We start from the raw sequence: 22,375 nt of genomic DNA, 5'->3' as shown, positions 1-22,375 counted from the left end.
ACACATAATTCCCAAAATGTTAAACTATTCCTTTAATAATCCAGATTGTTTCTCCCTCTGGACTAGTATCTGAACTTCGGGTGTTGTCCAAGTTGTGTTACTCAAGAACCAGAACAATCGTCTCTGGAGGAGGTCCATTGAAGCCCAGCAGAAATTCCTGCTGACAGACTGAAACCGAGTCTTTACGAGAGCCAGCTGAGCCCGGCCGAAGACACAAGATTCTTGTGGTAAAAAAAAAAAGGAGTCGGCTCGGTTATCAACTGAGACCGAAGCAGCCGGAGGGCCACAGCCGGCTCATTACACCCCACTCAACTCTTTTCATGAACAGACACAATGAGGCACAGCTGCTCAGCATCCACACATCACACATTTCCATGCCAGTACCTATTACACATACACATATATACACACACGTCGCTGGATAAGAATAGAGGATGATATTTACGGTTGATGGTGACGCCGGTCTCTGGCTTGTGATCTTTGTTAGACACCTGCCAGATGTCGAAGGCCTCGGTGGGCGAGTCGGGCAGGAGGCGGAGCATCAGGATGATGGTGTAGGCGTGGGGAAGACCGTCAGGGTGGACATCTCTGTTCAGGAAAAGACACAGAGAGATGACATGTTACAGGGTACCAAAGTTCAAAAAAGATGATGTTGTGCACATCCATATAGTTGCTGGTGAAGGACGAAATTTTTTTTCAAAAAAAGTGAGTGAAGTCTGCACAACAACTGAATACTTTAATTGTATAAATAAGGCACGTTTTTAGCCGAAAAAGGCCTTTATGATGTTACAGGGTACCCCCAGGATTCTCAAAGTTACATTTTGGACTTTTTAAGACCTTTTTAATACCAGAAACATCCGATAGAAGAGGAAAGCACAGGCGAAAATCCGGAGTGTAGAAAGTAACGAAAGCAGATGCTTTTATATATGGAACGTATAAATTCTCTTGCAATGAAGTGTTGCTACTTCTACATGAGTAAAAGGACTTAAACATATATCAGAGCAGGATGTTTCTCATTTGTCCCTCTGATGTCACTACACATTTTGGAAAGTCAAACTTGGTAAACAGTCATCTCTCAAGCTGTTTTCCACCTCTTTGGTGTTGCATGCAATGTTCTGGATACGGGACCCTGTGTTGGGTGGCAGGCAGCCAGCATTCACAGTCTTTTTTGCGGTTGGGTTTGCACTCAGTGGCCTGACGGAGGCTTGAGAGAGAGAGAGAGAGAGAGAGAGAGAGAGAGAGAGAGAGAGAGAGAGAGAGAGAGAGAGAGAGAGAGAGAGGCGCTGCGTCGGTGCTGCATGACCTCACAGAGCGTCGTAAATCCACTGACCCAGTTTGTAAAGAGAATGATATCAAACTGTCCACACACAGCTGGGCAGTGTGTGATTGTTATGCATCTTCGAGTCATGCTTCAACAAGAGAATGGTAAATCGGCATCTTCCTCTGTACTGGGCAACATAAATTTGAACATCTCATCAATTTAAATCAGATAAAACGTTTCACGGGAGCTTACTATGTTCCCCAGTTTGATATGCTTTTAATATGACACATTTAGGAGACCTTTCAAAGGGTTTTATATTCTCAGCAATGTTTTCCCTAAGTCAATATGTTGAAATCACCTCCAGTTTATAGCCTACTGATGTTATACTTCTTGAAACCTACGCCCTCAAATTTGCGGGGAAGACCGTTTTCTTGACTTTAAACATTGATATCTCCACACAAAGTGGCTGAACTGATATTTACCTTTCAAACTGCATTTTAAACATCCTCCTCCCTTCGTTCTTTTGCAATTTGAACTGTGAAGATAGCCATTACCAAACTCGTAAAATGTTAGTTTATTTTAACAGACATAGGGATGCCACGCTGTTTCAGCATTAAGCATCAGCAGCTCAGATGAGAATTGGGTTTACTAACAAAACTATGTCAGAGTTGTTGAATGCTAACAAAGCAATTATATTATTTTAATTATTATAATCACAGTTGTTGTGGTCTGCGTCGCCGCAACGTGCAGTTACGTATTTTGAGAGGAGCACGTTAGGCTACAGTGTAGGGTCCGTATCTCCATGTCCCTACATACATACACATGGCGTTGATTTAACACAGAAGCATAAATTGGCCTTATCATGAAGGTAGGAAGAGACTGTGGCTCTGTTGCAATACACATAAACTAGCAAGGACACTCGCAGAATTTTTACAATCAAGAACCACAAAGTAGACAAGATGCAGAATAGCCAAATTACAAGAAAATGATAGTATGACAAGTAAAATATAAACACATTCAGATGTGTTTAATAAATGCAACTGCTACCAGCGGTTCTTGGATTCGCTGAGACGTAATCTCAGGCCCCAGAGCAGCTGTAAGTCGCCTTGGGCATACTTTAGTCTCAAATCTACAATCCAAAGCAGTTCGGTGCTGGAAAAACATTGTTCACACAAGCCGTCCACAGAGAAATGAGGTTGGTCAACCAAACTTCAGACAAAACAAAAGTTATATCATGTGAGACTCACGTTGTGGGCTGAGTGAGGAAGGCGTTTTTGTGGAGTCGGTATGCTGTGTAGCTGTTGAAGGAGCCCGGCTCCATGGAGACACCTTTAACGTAACCGTAGGTCTTCTCTGTCAGGTTGAACGCCTCGAGCATCCGGAAGCCTGAAACACAGATCAGGAGCTTTGTCTTTAAATGAGACATCGCACGTATATCTGGCTGAGGAATTCCAGACAAGAGTGATTTCTGTGTTTGGTAAGTGATGATTTTTTTTCCCTCCAAAATAGCTTCCTGCATCAGTGTTTGCACTTACCAGGTGAAGTAAATCCATTCAGGAAAATCAGGGGACACGCTGTGGAACAAGAAAGAAAAAAAAGACCACAAATTCAGCAACTGTGACCACTGAAAAGCCCCCTAACCCTCGGGTCAAATTTGACCCTTTTTGAAAAATCTTTCTACATCAGATATTTGGGGTTTCTTTTAACTACATTGTCAAAAACAAAAGTGACGTGGATGGTTCAATACAACGCTCTTTACAAGTCAAATAAATGATCAGTTCGCTACTTTCACTGAATTTGGGTGTTTTGATAAAAGAACGTTGAAAAAAGGTGATAAAAATCTGGGAAAAAGCTTCAAAAACGTGGGAATAAAACAACAAAAAAGTGGAGAATAAAAGTGACAAAAACATCGGGAAAAGTGACAAAAGTGTCAAAGTCAACAAAAACGTTAAAAAAAAGGTTACATTTTAGATTTTGACCCAGAAAAACAAAAAAGTTGCATTGTCGATGGGAACACAAGGGTTAAACAGAAACCCATATTTCTGATGTAGAGAAATACAGGGCTGTTTTTTCTGACACCATGAAAAGTTGTAAAACTTTTTAGAGACACGTGGTTCTCACAGGAGCTACAAACACATGATCTTATAGAATATGAAGCATCGCTGTAGATTAAACTACCCAACAGTATATAAAGGTGTTAAAATGAGCACAACTTTAAACATCTACAGCAGGGAAATGCAACAAATACATTATTGTAGCAGGGATATTAATCCAAAAACATCCGATAGAAGAGGAAAACACAGGCGAAAAACCAGAGTGTAGAAAATAACGAAAGCAGATGCTTTTATATATGGAACGTATAAATTCTCTTGCAATGAAGTGTTGCTACTTCTACATGAGTAAGGGCGTTTTCACACATACTTCATTTGGTCCGGACTTTAGAACTTTTCAGTTTGATCCGAACCAAAATTACAGGTGTAAAACCTCCCCCGGACCATGGTCCGGATCAAAAGATCAAATTTTGGTCCGATAAAAAAAGGTGTCTCGGTCCGGCAGGCTCTACTTGTGTTACAAGACCGGGGAATAGCTCCTTCAAGGAATAGCTCGGTGCTCAGCCTGTACGTGAGAGAGAGTGTGTGACGGTGAATGCGCTCAGAGCAGACAGCTGTTTACATCAGCAGTTTACTTCTTAAGTGGTAGTAAATGTACAGTGTAGGTTTCCATTTGTCTCTGAATAAATGCTCCAGAAAGAAAGTTCCCGTGTCTTGCTTTTCAACATCACAACAAAACAAAAAGAGGTGCGGCAGTAGAGGAGAGCAGCAGTCAGTAGAGGAGAGCAGCAGTCAGTAGGAGAGAGCAGCAGTCAGTAGGAGAGAGCAGCAGTCAGTAGAGGAGAGCAGCAGTCAGTAGGAGAGAGCAGCAGTCCGTAGGAGAGAGCAGCAGTCAGTAGGGGAGAGCAGCAGTCAGTAGGGGAGAGCAGCAGTCAGTAGGGGAGAGCAGCAGTCAGTAGGGGAGAGCAGCAGTCAGTAGGGGAGAGCAGCAGTCAGTAGGGGAGAGCAGCAGTCAGTAGGGGAGAGCAGCAGTCAGTAGGAGAGAGCAGCAGTCAGTAGGGGAGAGCAGCAGTCAGTAGGAGAGAGCAGCAGTCAGTAGGGGAGAGCAGCAGTCAGTAGGGGAGAGCAGCAGTCAGTAGGAGAGAGCAGCAGTCAGTAGGGGAGAGCAGCAGTCAGTAGGGGAGAGCAGCAGTCAGTAGGGGAGAGCAGCAGTCAGTAGGGGAGAGCAGCAGTCAGTAGGGGAGAGCAGCAGTCAGTAGGGAGAGCAGCAGTCAGTAGGAGAGCAGCAGTCAGTGGGAGAGAGCAGCAGTCAGTAGGAGAGAGCAGCAGTCAGTGGGGGAGAGCAGCAGTCAGTGGGGGAGAGCAGCAGTCAGTGGGGGAGAGCAGCAGTCAGTGGGGGAGAGCAGCAGTCAGTGGGGGAGAGCAGCAGTCAGTTGAAAAAACTCCGACACAGAGAGAGGATACGAGAGGACAGAAGCCCGTCTACAAACCAATCAATTATAAGTATCTGGAGACACAGCTCACGTATGTGATGACGGCAGGACGTAGTTTTGTCACGTAGAGATCTTTAGTGCGCTTGCATAACTGCAGTGTGAAACCAAAACTTACCGGATCAAATGTTACAATGTAACAAAAACATGAACCTTGGTCTGGACCTTGGTTTGGACTTTCAGGGGTGAAAACGCCCTAAAAGGACTTAAATAATGTTTCCATAACTGGCTCTTTTATATATCTATCAGAGCAGGACGTTTCTTAAAACAGGCTATTTTTGTCGCAGTAGATATGGTGCTAACTCACATGATGTGGCGGTCTCACAAATGAAGTTGATGAGGTTTTCTTTGATGGTGTCGAAAGCGTCAAAGTCGTCCACAACAAAGACGTGTCTGTCGCTGGGTTTGCTGCCGATCGCCTGCAGCTCCACGAAGTCCACATCGGCAACACCGATGGCGAAAACACTGTAACCTGAAGACGGCACGCAGAAATACACTCAGAATGTCATTAATACCAGATTGGTTGGCACGTTAAGAGGTAATACATCTGTTTACTGCTTCGATTTTTACCGCCTCCAGTTGCACCTAATTCTGTGAAATTATCCCAGAGTGGAAAAAAGGGAAACTATCCACACACATCTGAACCAGAGTATTTTCAGTAATATGGTGTTCAGATTGGTGCAAGCTGTTTCTCTTCAGTGTGTTAACAGAATTTACTGTCCAACAAATAGTTGAAACGGGTCCGTAGATGCTAAAAGTTCACATTGCACTGACCGAACTTCAGTGGTCATGGGAAATACTCGGTGTTGAAAACACCAGGCCGTCATAAAGAAGCTGGTAGAAATTGGATTAATGTCTCATGTTCACTGAGATACTGTTGTATATTCTTGTGATAAACTGTGGATCCTTATCAAGGTAATGACTGAACATTCCAATAGTTTTTTACATTCTCTTCGAGTTTGGACTTTGATTTCATTTTAGTCTAGTTTTAGTTAGTTTCCAGAGTGTGTTTAGTTTTAGTTTAGTTTCAGTTTTTCAGAAAGATTTAGTTTTTTCAATTTCTGTGGTTCAATCTGTTCGTGGTATCTCCTGTTTCTCAGTAGTGAAATATTATAGCTAAAAGACTAAAACTGAAATGATTTGTGTTCATTTGTATTTTATCTTTAGTAGTTTTTTAAGCTCACGATATAGTATCAGTTTAGTTTTTCTTGAAGGTTTTAGTTTTTATATAGTTTCAGTTTACTAGAAATAGTTTTGTAGTTTTAGTTTTGGTTTGGTTTCCTATAATAACCCTGATCCTTGGAGGCCGTTACCTGCGTGCTGCAGCTTGGCAGCGTTCTTCTTCACCTCGTCCTGAGAGCGTCCGTCAGTGATTGCTACGACCACTTTGGGAACGTTTCGCCTCATTCCATTTTCGATCGAAAAGGCCTTCTCGTAGGTGTGTTTCAGCGCCGCTCCTGCTCAACAGAAGAAAACTGTGTCAGAAAAACAACTGACTGTCTGTCTGTCTGTCTGTCTGACCATCTGACTGTCTGTCTGACTGTCTGTCTGTCTGTCTGTCTGACCGTCTGACTGTCTAACTGACTGTCTGTCTGTCTGTCTGTCTGTCTGACTGACTGTCTGGCCGTCTGACCATCTGACTGTCTGTCTGACTGTCTGTCTGTCTGTCTGTCTGACCGTCTGACTGTCTGTCTGACCGTCTGACTGTCTGTCTGTCTGGCCATCTGACTATCCGACTGTCTGTCTGACTGACTGTTTGACTGTCTGTCTGACTGTCTGACCATCTGACTGTCTGACTGTCTGTCTGACTGACTGTCTGTCTGACTGACTGTCTATGTGACTGACGGACTGCGTGTCTGTGATCCAACCTGTCTTGGTGTTTCCTCCTCGGTAAGGGATGAGTTTGAGTGCAGACATGGCGACACCTTTGTCTTGATAAGCGTTGAGCCTGAACTCTGTCTTCGCTCCGTCGCTGTACTGCACAAATGACACCTGTTTGGAAAGTCCCGTCACTGACATTAGCAGGAGATCAGGTAACGTATAGGGAGATACAGACAAGCATATGACAACCTCTACCATTAGAGCCTTGATTTTAAAGTAAAACACACAAATGACTACTCTGTCAGTTCAATTACAAGAGTGTCACTGCTGAAAATATAATATACTGGAGAATTATATTAATATCGATAAATATACCCAGTAAAAAAGCTTTTAAAATTGTTTCATGGCATATAAATCAAATACCTTCCAGCTAAGATCTTTTCTGGATTAGTGAACAGTGTCGCAACTTGGGAAACAAGTTAAAAATATTTCTTATTTTGCAGCAAACTGAATATTTCTTTATCCAGATGGACAGAATAGTCTTTAGGGATTCTGGGAGAAAACAGCTCAAAACAGCTGGAAGTATTTTTGAACAACTTTCTGTTTTGTTTTTTTAAAGATGCAGAGGGATTTATCTGTCAAAAAGACTATCGATAACATATGAGATGGAAAAAAAACCTACTTATAGACCTAATATATAAACACAATGTAGTATAAATACAGATTTAAAAACCAAAGGTTTCAAGCAGTGTAAACGTTTATGAAGTTTTCACACTGAAAATATCTGTCAAACGTATGAAAACATCTGCCTCGGTTTTTATTTTTATCATGTCTGTTTTTCAAAACGTTTGAATCAACTCTCAGACCTTTGTACTTATTTTTATTTTTATTGTATTTCTTATTCTTACTTTTATTATTTTTGTATTTAAAAAATGTTTTACTTCTCTATTTATCTGTACTTATTTATGTTTTGTGCTGCTGCATAACACGAGTTTCCCCTCTGGAGATTGATTCATATTTTGCTATAAAAGGACTTACATTTAACCTGCACATTTTGGTATCGATGTACCATTAAATATACAAATCACTCTCTCTGGAACAGTTTAAACTCCATCACATAGCCACAGGACTCAGTTGAAAAACCTTTAATTAACCTTTGAATAACTTTGGTTCTCCCCTTATTCGACTCTATTTTGCTGTTGCTTGTTTTGCTCTTATTCTAGTAGTCTGATGTTTATGATTTAATCTTTTTTTGCATACGTTTATGAGCCCCGATGGCTTCCCCTTCCTCCCCTGGACACATCCATTGAGCTTTATTACTGTATGTTTTAATTGTGCAAATAAAAACAAAACATTTGTATGTCGTATTGATATCAGAGAGCAACCCTGTCTTGCTATTGGATGAATACCAACCTGCATCCCTGAGGGTCCGATGACGTCGAAGGCAGCGACCATGCCGGAGACAAAGTGCACGACTTTGGTGAAGCTCTCCTCGCCGATACTCCAGGAGCCGTCGATGAGGAACACCACATCTGCCTTGGCACCTCTGCAAACTGAGACAAGAAAAACAAGTCAACGTGGAGCTTTAGAAGTCCGCCGGCCAGACCGCAGGGCAGCATCACAAACGCCAGCAGAGAATATGGCATCGTCACACGCCATAATTACTGTTTGTGAGCTGGAGCGCGTAAAAAAAAAAAGTCAGCTGAAAGCATTCAATGAAACTAAACGATTGAGAAAAATGACGTGAGAGTAATTATGGCCTTCACCGATAAAAACAACAACAACAAAAAACACTGGCAAAACCCAACATCAAGCAACATTTGGTCACCAGAAGGGTTGAAAGTGAGCTCTTGTTAATGGGTTCCTCTCAGACGAAAGTGAATTGGGCAAAAAGCTTTGAATAATCTTTGCCTTATGTAATGCAGCACACGTTGTAATCTTAGATATGTATATAACAACTTTCACACAGTACAAGACACAAACAGATGACAGGTCTATCTTCCTTTTAATGAGCGTGTTCCCCTTCACGTGCCCTACAGAACATGTGGCGGCTATTAATTCACCGCTGGAACGAGTCAGATCCAGAAGGAGTCGGCGCTCAAAGAGTCGCCCGGGCCAAAAAACGTTTCCAATCAGAGCTGAGCTTGAATGAAAGGACTCGACCCATTCAGTCCTGGGAGGATCCAGGTTTCACACAAAGAGGTTTTTGGGAGAGTGGCTACGTTGCACCTGCTGTTTCTGAATGTGGCACAGCATTACGGAGTCCTGGGAAGATGTTTTAATGTCTTTTACTAGCAGCAAACCTTTTACTAAATCTCATCTGTAAAGAAAAATTTGATATATCATCAACAGTGACTTTCATTAGAGCTGCAAAGATGAATCGATTAGTTGTAAACTGTTAAATTAATCTTCAGCTATTTTGATAATCGATACATTGGTTTGAGTCATTTATCATGCAAAAAGTTAACATTCTCTGACTACAGCTTGTTAAATGTGAATATCTTCTAGTTTCTTCTCTCCTCTGTGACAGTAAACTGAATATGTTTGAGTTGTGGACAAAACAAGACATTTGAGGACGTCATCTTGGACTTTGGGAAATACTGATCCACATTTTTCACCATTTTATAGACCAAACAACTGATCCATTGAGCCAGAAAATAATCAACAGAATAATCAACAATGGAAATTATTGTCAGTGCAGCCAAAATGTTAAAACTGGAACATTTTGGTTGCCTAAAAATGTCTTCAGTTCAGCGTTCGGTAGCACCTTGTCAACCAAAGCTAGCTAGCATGTACGGCAGCACACAGAGCTGGTTGAAAATCGACACTTTCCCTTAAGTTAACTGTTAACTTAAAGTGCTCATATTATGCTTTTTAATAATACGTTGTTGTTTTTTTTTGACAGCAAAGGATTCTGGGTGCCTTTAGACACTTACCTGCCCATCCTGGGGGGATGGTGGGTGGAGCCGTTGGGGCTGGTGGGAGCGTTGGAACTGGAGTTGGCTTCACCACTGTGAGAAAGACAAAAAAAACACATTACAAACTGCCATCAACATATTTGTAATAAATACAGAACAACAGTAAACATGTCGTGTGATGAAGTCATTGATTTGGATCGCTGAAGTGAGATGACGTAAATCGAGTGTTTGGATAACGCAGAGTGTTTGAATCTCAGACACTTTACAGTTTACATTTTAAACGGGCGTGTTAGATAGATGGAGCTTGGCGCTACAATCGTGTTTTTCATGTTTTTCTTTCATAAATTTATGGCGACGAGCTCTCCACAGGTTTGTCTTTGTGTTTTTCCATTCCGTTGATGTGGAGGCTGCTGGGTTATACACAAACATCTCACTGCAGTCTGGCAGCATCTGAAAACCATTATATGTGTCGTATAATATCTGCACTAAAAAATTCAGCCTCTTTTTTCTTATGTTAAACAGCTATTTTGTAAATATTTGTTTGTGTATGTATTGTTTATTTCATATTAATGTTTACAGTATTGTGATTTTCTGCAATCTGGGTTTGCATTTTTATATTAAAACGTGGAAATGTCTAGTTATTTCAGATGCATTGAGTTTTAATTGAAGTAACTGATCAAGTAGGCCTAATGAGTGCGATGACAGAAAACACAGCACCAGCTAGTTGTGTCAAATTTCAGATTTGCATACTGTGACTTATCCTACAAGTCAGCAGACATGTGTTTGGCTACAAACATTTGTTTTAAGGTTCCGTGAGAAACGTCTGTAGAGAAGGTCAAAAACCTCCATTCTGAAGAGTTACATCCAAATGCAACACTTACATGTTCTCTCTTTTGTGCTGACTCCGGGACCCTCCAGGTTTGGGGTCTGAACGAAGACCGTGGCGTGGTACAGAGCATCAGGAGAGAGTCCGTCAAAGCAGTACTGAGGCAGACCGGCGGGGATGGTGATCTCATGTTGTCCTCTACTGGAGGCTGCAGGAGAAAGGGAAGATTTGTATTCCACCAATCATCAGAGTCAGCTCTTATATCAAAGTCAGATTAACTGGATTATTCTGAATTAAATTGCACTCTATGCTAAATAAATATTTTACATATCACCCCTTACAAATGGAGATTTGTCAAGTAAACACTTTTCACAACCCCCTTAAATGAAGTCAAAGACGGTTCATTGGAAAGATCGTTCACACTCTCATCCTTCGTTCGGCTGTTATCTCAACCTTTGAGAGTGGTAAGTCTTTCCAGAGTCAGAAACCGTCTTTGAACAAGCAATGTTACTAATTTTGGCGGGATAAAACAGGCCCGCAGAAGGGCGGTGGGATTTAAAGGCAATTTGAAGAGACGTCTGTGAATCAGTGGATACATTTTTTTTGAGCGTCACAATCCCCGCAAAATGACTCGTTTCACTATCAGAATCTGATCCATTAGGTTCAATGACATTGGGAAAGTCTAGAAGAGCCGCACGATTAAATCATTTATTCCCCATTCAAGTTAGCAGAGCACTTAACCCGGAAGGGGGTCAGCCCTATGTTCCCACAGCCCAATGGTCCCACAGCCCTATGTTCCCACAGCCCTATGTTCCCACATTTCTAAGAATTTTCTTAAAATTAGGCCCTATGTTCCACATTTCTAGGACATTTTCGAAATTTGGTCTTGTGTTCCTACATTTCCCTTTAATTTAAGCCCTATCATGCCACAACATTTTTTAGGGTTAGGGTAGGGGTATAAAATCTGATACAAATTTATGAAAAAGGAAATGTGGGTAAAAATCTTAGAAATGTGAAAACATAGGGCTTTGGGAACATAGGGCCTAATTTTGAAAAAAATCTTAGGGCCTAATTTTCAGTGAAAAAAAAAAATTCTTAGAAATGTGGGAACATAGGGCTGTGGGAACATAGGGCTGTGGGAACATAGGGCTGTGGGACCATTGGGATGTGGGAACATAGGGCTGTGGGACCATTGTGCTGTGGGAACATAGGGCTGTGGGACCACTGGGCTGTGGGACCACTGGGCTGTGGGAACATAGGGCTGTGGGACCATTGGGCTGTGGGAACATAGGGCTGTGGGACCATTGGGCTGTGGGAACATAGGGCTGTGGGACCACTGGGCTGTGGGACCACTGGGCTGTGGGAACATAGGGCTGTGGGACCATTGGGCTGTGAGAACATAGGGCTGTGGGACCACTGGGCTGTGAGAACATAGGGCTGTGGGACCACTGGGCTGTGGGAACATAGGGCTGTGGGAACATAGGCACACTCCCTCTGGAAGTAACTGGCTCGGCCGGTGGAAGTCTCTAGTGCGTCTGCTCTATGGGTCGCACAGTGCGGAAGCACCGGCGATCATCCGGGTCATTTTATACATGGCAGTTGAATTTTTCTGGCTTCATGCACCACTGAGCAACTCTGCCAAACGCTGTATCCAGGTTTCATACATCCATGGGATAAAAACACGTTTCACCCCCTCTGTTTAATTACTGCAGCAACAGTATATTCTTGTACTAAATTATAGTGGTACAATGTGTAATAAAAGATAAGACACCTTAGCGGATCATTTTTTGTTCATTAACACATTTTCATGGAACTCATCGATCATATTGAAGACACTCAAAGGAAAACGTGCATGTACGGTAACTGTAGCCACTAAGTCAAAGAGGGCAGGACACTGTGAGGCAGAAAAGCTCCAGAGTTTGTACTGGATGGCTGAACATTCACAGTTCCAGCTTTGTAAACAACACCCAGTGGGTTTTATACAATTTTTCAGCTCTGAATCATCATGAAAGATTAATCTAAGTGCTGAAAACTACTCCGATAATTATTCATTATATGTATCTCCAGGGGTATGATAGCATTAATGATAATTACAATGACTCAAAGATTACTTCCCCAGGTGCTTACACTTCTGGCTTTTAAGACTAACGGGCCCGCTGGGTTATAATGTTGGCAACTTCAGGCTGTATTTCAGCTTCGCAAATGACGAAAATGATTTTTATTTTACAGCATATTTCCAATTCTGTGCTCCATTAAACTCTATATATTTTTTTTTATAGTTTTTTTTTTTTTTTTTTTTAAATAAAAACTTGGTGTTTTAAACAAATCTGGCATCTTTAGAATTACTTATAAAACCTCTGACAGGGGCCTTTAAGTTTGAAGCTCTGAATTGCTTTTCTTGTTCATTATTTTCAATTTATCTCATCGGATTTGGGGTGAAACATTTTCCTATCTCTTGTTTTAAAAACTGCTTGATGAATAAAGTTAAAATAAAACTACTTGTGACTACAGTTGTGTCTATTACAAGCCCCCATGAGAGAAGAGAAAGACTATATTTGAGCCTTTGGGCGTGCGTTCATGTTTGTAGTTCTGTCAGTGTTGCTGTATTTTTCTATGATGTTGCTAACGGAGGAAAATAAAAAAGTTAATGTTTACATGTCTGTACGTCTGGGCAGTGATTTATCGATAATAAGGTTTCCTATTTACACTGCACTTTCTACAAAGCACAAACAAAGCATGTTTATTGCAGAGGCAGCTGCCATGGATGACGATTGCTGCTTTCAGTGTTACAACTCTTAAGTTAAGGATTTCATCGTTCTCTGTCAAATGGCAGAATCCAGCAGCTCCGGTGATGCAATACTTTCAGAATGAGCTCGGTAATATCAACAAGTCACCTAATATAAATTGTTCTGGGAAAACACACATGCCTCTCGCTCAGATCTATTCCAAAACAGTGGCCCTCATTTATCAACATAGCAAACATACGCAGATTTGTTCAAGAGTCCTTTGGACATAATATAATCACTGAAATATTTCAGCTGGATATTTGAATTCTTTAAAACTGGTAGCCACATCTTTTCTAGTACAACTAGTTTTCATGGCTTTTTTACATATGGAAGCCCATTTCCGCCAACGTGATGAAAAAAAAGATCCTGTAAATCATTATGAGAAACTGGAAATAATAAGTTAGTATCTTTTGATAGAGTAGTATCTCAAAATAATGCAAAACTTATTTTAAGATACTAAATATTTATTTTGAATTAGTAACCTATTATTTAGATATTTTAAGTCAATATTTTTAGATTTTGAGAAGTCATTAATGTCAGATACTAACTCATTCTTTTCAAATACTAAGTCATTATTTTGAGATATCAACTTATGATATATATATATATATTTTTAAAGTTTCTCATAATGACTTACAGGATCTTTTTTGTTCAATCACAAGACTTGTCAAGACACAAGTTGTTATCCTATTCTCTTCTCTTACTGGTGGAAATAAGCTTCCATCCTTTTGAAATATGAAGAAAATATGAGCGGAGAAGACCCGTAGCCTCACAGTTTTTCCGCTTCTCATGGCCGTCTTGGAACCACTGTTTGCATTTCCACTTGAGAAGAAACAATTGACAGATTTAATGGCCTAAAAGCACCGTCAGCTGCCTCTCACTGGGACGAATTCTCAGGCAGAGGATTTCTGATCCTCTGGTAATGGTTACAGCTATCATCTGTCTCACGCTAGCAGACCCATATTTGTTCTGGCAACCCGTCATAACGGCCTGAATGGCTAATGACTACCATATAGATATTTAAATATGGATGCTCCCTTCTTGGGTTTTCCTTTCTCTTTAACCGCTAACCCGTGTCCATGTGCGAATACGTACCAGATGGGATTCAAAGACCCTTCGGTAATTGAAAAGGATGTAATCTTTGCAGACAGAAACACAATTAAAGCTTGGTGGTCGGACGCTTTCAATCTCCGCCAGAACTTGCATTCTGCTTCGAGTAATAATCACAAGGAGGAGGCCGAAAGATAAACAGTCTCCGAGAGGGAAAATAAAAGTCTAGACGCGATTCCAACAGCCGACATAGTCGGCTAAACGCTGTGAAGGATCTGTAGCAACCACGGCCACAGAGGTGACCTCATCTGGAGATATGCCTTCAAAACATCTGCTGGGAGTCTTATTGCACACAATACCACATGCATCACCTCAAACAAGTCACCTCCAATCAGGATCTGAGTGTTAAAGTGGACCACACCATCGCCATCAGGTGCACACATGAATCTAAAGCAGCTGTAGCAGGTAGTAGTATCAGTAGGGTCGTAGCAACGCGTTCTTTTATCTCGTTTATTATGAAATGCTTTGTGAGATTCGTTAATGAGAACAAAAATGTGTTGTGGCTGTTCAGGTTTTCTCTCCTGTAACTTATTGAAAGTGGAATAAAAGCACCGTTAAATAGAAATTAATCAGCCACAATTGTAATCTTTTAATCCTCCTTAAAAAATTTTAGGAAATAAAAATACAAAAAACTAAATATTTGCTGGTTACAAGTTCTCAAAAGTGAGGATTTGCCGCTGTAAAGAGTCTGTTATTGATAATATCATATGGAAATCAATGGCTGGAACTGTGAAAAAAAAAAAAAAAATACTGAAGTAGCACATCCTCAACTATCAAAACAGTGTATAAACTAAGAAATACAGCAGCGAAATCCTGGACTACCAGACCTCCATCCTCAAAAGAAAAGAAAGAAAAAAGCAACAAAAAACTAATCGAAATGGTAAGAAGCAAGTAGCTAGTTTGGCAATAAACAATTTAACTTAAAAACGAATCCTCTGACTTTTTCTTGTTGCTGGTCACAAGGTCGAGCCAAATTCTTTGGTTGTGGCCGTAAAAAAGGCATTTAAAAATGGTCCTAAAACAATAGCGTTTATGGTCATTGCGGTCTTCAAATCAACTGGTTTTAGTCCTAAGGTCAAGGTATAAACGGAAGGCTTTTGCAGTTGCTGCCCCGAGACTCTGGAATAAGTTACCCCCTGATATTCACACTATTACAGATGGAGCTCTTTTTAGATCCAAACTCAAAACCTATTTGTTTAGAATGGCTTTTAATATGTAGTAGTGGTGTGACAATTTCCCTCTCCTCCTCCTGTTTCTATGTAACCTTTTCTGATTTTACTGTTTTCTATGTTTCATTCTTTTTAATGTATGATATGTTGTTTTACTCTTGGTTCCTGGTGTAAAGCACTTTGGATACCTGCTGGTTGCTTTAAAATGCTATATAAATAAATGTTGATTGATTTGATTGATAGTGTAAATGGAGGAGACTTACGGTCGGCAGGGTTGAGCTTGATGCGGTACGACGTGGCCGCTCTGTGAGCAGTCCATTTGATGCAGAACTTGTCGTGGTCGACGTTGAAAGTTTCAATGTTGGTCACGTTCAGGTAGACTGCAGAGGACAGAAATTCACAATTCAACCAATCAAAACGTATCGAAGAGACAGGCTTGTGGAGTAACAAAATACATGGAAACCCTGTTATGTAATTAGGAAACAAATAAAACATAACGGTATTCTGTTAAAGTTACAGGAAAAAACATGTATCAATAGAAGGAGTTTTTTTCTCCACACAGTTACTGTACGTACGTGTTGTTCCCTGTCCGGGGAGCGGGGCACTCACGCCGCTGGTATACTGAGCCACCACTTTAAGATCGTAGGTGGTTCCAGGTAGCAGGTTGTGCAGAGTGTATGAGGTCACGTCACCCACAAAGAAATCTATGGTCTGGTCTGTCCCTGGAAAGAACAACAAGTTAAATAATAAAGAGGGATTAGATTGTGCAGGACTGAATCCGGAATAATTATAGTCACTCATCTCACAGTCAGAAGAGTGTTTGCAGAACAATCACAACTAGCTGGGACGCATTTTGCAGTTTGGGACAGAAGCCAAGTTCAACATCGACCCGTTCAAGAACAAATTTTTCACAATCTGAGTGAAACAATCGCAATTTAAGGCCCACTTATTAGCATTTTCCTGAGTAACACGCAGTCTTTAACCTCAGACTTTGAGCCAACACAGAGGAGAAAAGTATGGAGGAAGTCCTAAGAGCTACTTGTCAACAGATCCATCTGCAACTGAGAAAATGCAAACCTCTGAGGAAGACAAGTGACAAAGACAACCAAAAAAGTGACAAAAACATCAGGAAAAGCGACGAAAGCGTCGGAAAAGACGACCAAAACGTTGGAAAAAAAGTTTGTATTTTAAATTTTGAGCCAGAAAAACAAAGTTTCCTGGTCCACGGGAAGACAACACAAGGGTTAAAACCAGTGATGAACCTCAGAGGTCCATGGTATACAGTGTCCAGTGCATGTCAACTTTGAGGCGAGGCATGCATGTATAAAACATCACCATAGTCAAGTATAGACATAACAGCAGCAACCAGCCTCTTTCTAGATTCCAACCAAAGGCAGGATTTGATTCTGAAATAAAACCCTAGTTTTAGTTTTAATCTTTTTGCCAGCTGCTGAGTATGAAGGGTAACGTAAGTGGACCTTTAGAATGAAGCTGTTTTGGACAGGTGTCAATGAGACCTTTAGCTCCTGATTCTACACATGTAAAACCATTTTATGAACACACATTTAACAACAAAATGCGTGTCCTGTGTAGGTTTTACAAAATGTCTGTAGTCATGTAAAAATACTTTCAAAAGCATTAATTTATGCTTTATTTTCTCTTCTCTTTATTTTACTTGAAGTAGTAGTCCCAAGCTTTCTTACGTCTCTCTAATCTTTTCTTTTATCTCGTGAAATACAGAAGAGTTGTACCTCTCTGGGCTTCCAAAACGTAAGACACATTTAGCAATAGTGAACAAGATAAAAGCAAGATAAGAAGGTAGAAACAAGATAGCAACATAAAAACAAGATAAGATAATAAATAATCAAAAGGTATTGCACAACAAGTTAAAGGACAATTCCAGCGCAAAATTAACCTAGGGGTTAATACCACATGTACCGAGTCGACCGTTCTCTGGGATATGTTTTCATGCTAATTGAATGTGACCAGTTTTAGGGCAAACCGCTAATTAGCTTATAACGCTAGTCGTCGGGGCCACGCAAAAGTAAAAAGAAATCTCTATTTCTATACCACTAACAAGGCTCTAAATAGCACCACACTTCAACGGTAGCATAATGAGGGTCCCTACATGTAAACCAAAGCATTGAGAACTTTTTAAGTGTACAGACAGTCTATTAAAAAGATAGTTTAGAAAGACAGTACCGTTCATGTATACAGGCGGGCGCCATCTTGGGAAAACAGTCACGATCAGTCGAACGACGAACGCCGTGCAACCAGTAACTAGTAACATAGCTCAAACACGGCATTCGTCATTCGACTGGTCGTGACTGTTTTCCCAAGACTAGCGTTATAAGCTAATCAGCGGTTTGCGCTAGCTTGTCTCAAGCTAGAGACGCATTTGATTAGCATGAAAACAGATCCCAGTCGACTCAGTACACGTGTTATTAACCACTAGGTTCATTTTGCGCCGGAATTGTCCTTTAAATGCATATAATAAGGTGTTAGGGTGCATTAGCAGCATGCTAACATGTTGAAATGAAACAATCTGCTGTTAGTTCATCAATATACACAACCAACATGTGCTTCGTTTGAAAAGGTAAACAGCCAGAAAGGTTGGAACCGCTGCCTCAAATCCTCAATTCACCTTCATCCTAATCTTTTACCAGCCGAGAGCAGTGAGACGTGTTCATAGACTGTGTGGATGTGTTGATGTGACATATGGTCTCACCTGCAGGAGTGTAGATGAGTTTGTATCCCTGGACCGGAGCAGCCACCGGGTCCCAGGCCACTCTGAATCTGGTGTACCACTCATCTGAGACACGGAGGTTCCTGGGACTCAACAGGCCGACTGCGACAGAGAGGAGAGTGTGTGAAACTCGCAGGCTGAGGAAACGACACGGCTGCCTCTCCATTTCCACATTATGTGACTTACATGGAAGTAAAATTAATCTTGAGATGTTTTAGGAGTTCTGCCTCTCAGAAATAAAACTAAGTATCTTGCAACAAGTAAAACCTGCTGCCTGTTGATGTCGTGTCACTTGTTTTTTTATAGGATTTCCATGAAATATCTTACATTTTGAAGGCAAATTGCTGGTTTTATTCACAATATCACTTCATTTCAGAAAACATTTCAGGAGTTCTATTATATAAAAAGTAATTGTCTGAAGCTCATCAATATCACCAAAATAACAAATATTTAGTCTGCGGCAGCTGATGCATTTTAAAGCTGTGATATCAATAACTTTGCACATTTTTTTAAAGTTCAACTTCAGTGTGTTTGATACAGCACATAGGAGCAGGAAACTGTCAAATAGGTGAAAAACTTTGTAAAACTCATTACATTTAATCAAAAAACAAATAACTGGCATCTGGCTAGTTTAAAATGACTGTCAAACTAATACTTTTGTTAAAATACGTGACATTTTCTTAGCTTTTAAAAATCAAACTGAACACTAAACTCCTTCTCGGATGAACATTTCCACCTCCTAAGTATTGAATCACTGCTAATTCATGTCCCTCTGTTAATACAATTCATTATATTTGATACACGTGTTTATATTTGGGTCTTTGCTCAGCCTTTGAGTGAGCCAGCCGGCCGGCCGCTGAGTTCTGACTTGGACCGACACCTGAAAGTGCCTGGCACACTTTCTTTGAGTCTGTATTGTTTGTGTAACTAATGCTACTGCTCCCCCAGTTTGGCTCATGTGAGATCCCAGTGGTCGGAACCCCTCACACTAACATGTGTTGGCACTGTTGACTAATGTATGTCCACGGTATTTATTTTCACTGCGCAGACTCCTGTCTGCAGCACCGCTGGCCCTAGGAGAGCTGCGAGCTGTCGGTGTGTGTAACTTAACTGTTGCATCAGCAGCAGGCGGATCAGAGAGAGCGAGCCGTGACACAACGTTCGCAGGCTGTGACCGCAACAAGATACAGACTGAGAGGACTGACTTCTAACTACTTTCATTCTTATAGAAAAATGTTGAAAAGCAGAGTGGAGTGGAGTTTCTCTGAAATACTTTTAGGATGAAATTCTTTCCTCTTCAAAGTTTGAAAGTTGTGCTCTGAAACGTATGTTCCGCACCAGAGCATGCGAGCGAGGTGAAGAGGTGAGAATTTCCGCTCCTCGCTCACGGAGCTGTTCATTCCTAACGCTCCCCAGCTCAAAGCCTCTCCCTGCTGCTTCGCTCAATATCACTCCGCACTCAACATTGATTTCACCACTCAAATTGCTCAGCTCTCTCTCCACAAAAGAAAAAAAACCTGTGTTGTATTTATCAGATGAACGGCGCCTGCCCTCCCTTCATGCCCAGAGCTCTGTCAGCAAAAAGTACACTGGATGACGGGCACTGGCGGCATGGAGAGGGAGGGCAGGCGGAGCTCATCTGCATGTTCTGTGCTGCAGTAACACAGAGACGGGCTCAGGCATGCTTCAGACTTGTGGCGTGAGTGGTACCGGAGCGGGAGGATAAGGCGATGCTCCAAGATTTAAAAACTTTGCGTTCTATCCAAAATCCTCCCGCTTGCTAACATGCTCTGTTCATCACTAAAGCTAAAAACTCTACTCCTGTGTTGCACAATCACCTCCTCATCGCTCCAAAGCTCCACTGGAAGTTGTCTGTTTGTGATCTATTAGCAGCGCTACAGATTGATGGTGGAGAAGTGGATTTTGCTAGCCTGACATCGTCATACTCAGATTCTAGTCAGAATATGAGTCTGATGCTGCTCCATTGGGCTGGGATTATGGGGCGTGTTTCAACCGAACCAGGAAAGAAAATGCCTCCGCACTCAATTGGATAGACCTACAACCAATCAGAGCAACTGATAGACCTACAACCAATCAGAGCAACTGATAGACCTACAACCAATCAGAGCAACAGAGTATGTGACGTATGTCATCGGGGCCAGCTGATAAATTAAACTTTTGCCGAATCCCGTAGGAAGGACGGCAAAAACATCTTTCCGATCGACAGATGCCTTGATCGCGGTTCTCTGTTCCTCTTTTTAAATGAATGTGCTGTCGATAACTTCTATAACAGACGTGATGGCGGAATCTACACATCTCAATTCTCCAGCGGCAGCCATCTTTGTTGTAAACAAATTCAACCCAAGCGCTCTTTGGTGACGTGGTTGATTACGTTACTGTTGATCATCTGTCCATCATCGTATAAAGCCCGCCCTGACAATTTGATTGGTCCAAACAGCTCTGGTTCGAGCATAGTTGCTCCACAACGGTGGTCCAGACCGAACTTCCCGACCTCAAATGTTGTGGGCGGGGCTAAATTTGGCTGGGATCCAGGCTAGGATTTTGCTGTAGGAGCTGATCAAGATGTTTCTCTCGATATCTTGTGACTTATTATTATTATTTTGCAGTGACTTTAGGTCACTTGAAATTGATGGAGGCCACAACTTCTTTACAGTTAAGGTCCAACTAAGTGATTTTTTTCTGTTTGACTGGAAGCTAGTTAAACCTTGTATGCTCCTCCCCAACGTTGGTACACAGTATGGAGCCTTCGTTGTGTTGCCGAAAGGCTGAAATCTGTAACTTTCAACACATTATCACCTTCTCCAGGAGCTTGTTAAAGACCAAAGACTGCAGACGTGTTGAAAAACCTGCTGTTCATTTAAATCAGCCACTGCAAAACTAGTGAAGGCTTGTCTCCATAAGAGTCATTCTTCTCTTGCAAACAGAACTCTGTCCACACAGGAGTTTTAGCCGAAGGTAGCAGAAATGATCTCCGTCCATAAAAACATGTCTGACAACGCATCACATGACCATTTGCATACATTGGGAGCAGAGCTTTATCTGAAAAACCTGAATCTGTGTTACCAATCTGCGGCTGCCTCACCTGTACGTCCGTTTCCATTGAGGGACCCCCCGGGACCCTCGGCGTAGATGGCCTCCACAGTGATGTTGTACGGGGTGTCGGGGAACAGATTCTGCAGCATGGCGTTGTTTCTGTTCCCTGGAACCACAGTCTGAGGATCAAGACGCCAAAGAGTCAGAGGTTTCAAACGCAGCAGAAAACAGTAAAGCAATGATGAGTGTTTTTACATCCAGGGAATCCTGAGTAACAGGGAGGTTGTTTCTAGAAAGATGTTGTGATGGTGTGTTTTGGTGTGCCTTGTTTGCAGGTAATTGGTAGGCAGAGCTCTTCATTTAGACTGATTGGGAGCACCTGGCCTAAGTGCTCCCGGTCACTACAAAAGCTGCCACTTCTCGTTTCCTAGTTTGTACATCCTTGCCTCCTCTCCTCGCATCTAAGTCCCTCCCACCTGAGATGCAAATGGAGGAGGCGAGGAAGAGGCATTTAACAAAACGAGACATCCGTGCTTCAGAGCCGTTGCTAAATTAAAAACGACATGCATTCCAGCTGTGTGTCGTGCCTCTTTTGTATGTCAAGGGTGCTGAAAAGACCTCTACACATGATACACCTGTGCATCCTCACTCATAGCTCCCCTGGCAAGCCTCCTCTCTCATTGAACTCTGTACTTCTGATCTGGGTCCCCTCGTAATTTGCACACTGGTTAAACATTGCTATGGGTTCATAACCCAGTCAGTAAGACATGTATGCAAATCTACCTGTATTGCATAAATGCCTCTAAACATCCCTTTTTAGTTATGTATAGTAACTATAAAGGAAGGCATTAGACTCTAATGTGTCTACATTCTGAGAGAGTTGTAGGTGTTATGAAATGTAGAATCTGTTGATTTGCACTCTGTTTTACAAATAGTTTTTACTTGTTGTTTTAACAACCTGATGTTTTTATGACTGGCTTGTTTTGTTTGTTTTGTAACTTGGAGTTTGAAAACTGCTCTATAAATAAAGATTATTATTATTATTATTATTATTATTATTATTATTATTATTATTATTATTATTATTATTATTTTACCTTCTAGGCCTTAACAACTGTTTTCCATTCCTTTAGCAGATTAATC

The 22,375-nt window shown here is 41.4% G+C and overlaps 2 protein-coding genes across 5 annotated transcripts in view; both read right to left on the bottom strand.

Annotated features, from left to right (window-relative positions):
- LOC116045413 overlaps positions 1 to 22,375 on the bottom strand; it is a 977,204-nt gene that overhangs the window by 321,549 nt on the left and 633,280 nt on the right. The window lies entirely within an intron of this gene.
- col12a1b (collagen, type XII, alpha 1b) overlaps positions 1 to 22,375 on the bottom strand; it is a 158,383-nt gene that overhangs the window by 27,719 nt on the left and 108,289 nt on the right. For all 4 annotated transcript variants that reach the window (XM_035995046.1, XM_031293032.2, XM_035995045.1 and 1 more), the window contains 13 exons: positions 21,282 to 21,411; positions 18,161 to 18,280; positions 16,008 to 16,154; positions 15,696 to 15,812; positions 10,423 to 10,575; positions 9,560 to 9,634; positions 8,037 to 8,176; positions 6,671 to 6,794; positions 6,116 to 6,259; positions 5,110 to 5,274; positions 2,797 to 2,835; positions 2,509 to 2,647; positions 446 to 588 (listed from right to left, as the gene is read on the bottom strand). In XM_035995046.1, the coding sequence (XP_035850939.1) occupies positions 446 to 588; positions 2,509 to 2,647; positions 2,797 to 2,835; positions 5,110 to 5,274; positions 6,116 to 6,259; positions 6,671 to 6,794; positions 8,037 to 8,176; positions 9,560 to 9,634; positions 10,423 to 10,575; positions 15,696 to 15,812; positions 16,008 to 16,154; positions 18,161 to 18,280; positions 21,282 to 21,411 (1,636 nt within the window). The remainder of the gene's footprint in view (positions 1 to 445; positions 589 to 2,508; positions 2,648 to 2,796; positions 2,836 to 5,109; positions 5,275 to 6,115; positions 6,260 to 6,670; positions 6,795 to 8,036; positions 8,177 to 9,559; positions 9,635 to 10,422; positions 10,576 to 15,695; positions 15,813 to 16,007; positions 16,155 to 18,160; positions 18,281 to 21,281; positions 21,412 to 22,375) is intronic.

The sequence above is a fragment of the Sander lucioperca genome, chromosome 19, assembly GCF_008315115.2.
Source record: "Sander lucioperca isolate FBNREF2018 chromosome 19, SLUC_FBN_1.2, whole genome shotgun sequence".
NCBI lineage: Eukaryota > Metazoa > Chordata > Actinopteri > Perciformes > Percidae > Sander > Sander lucioperca.
Note: the sequence above shows the minus strand (reverse complement) of the source record. Positions and strands in the feature narration are given on the sequence as shown.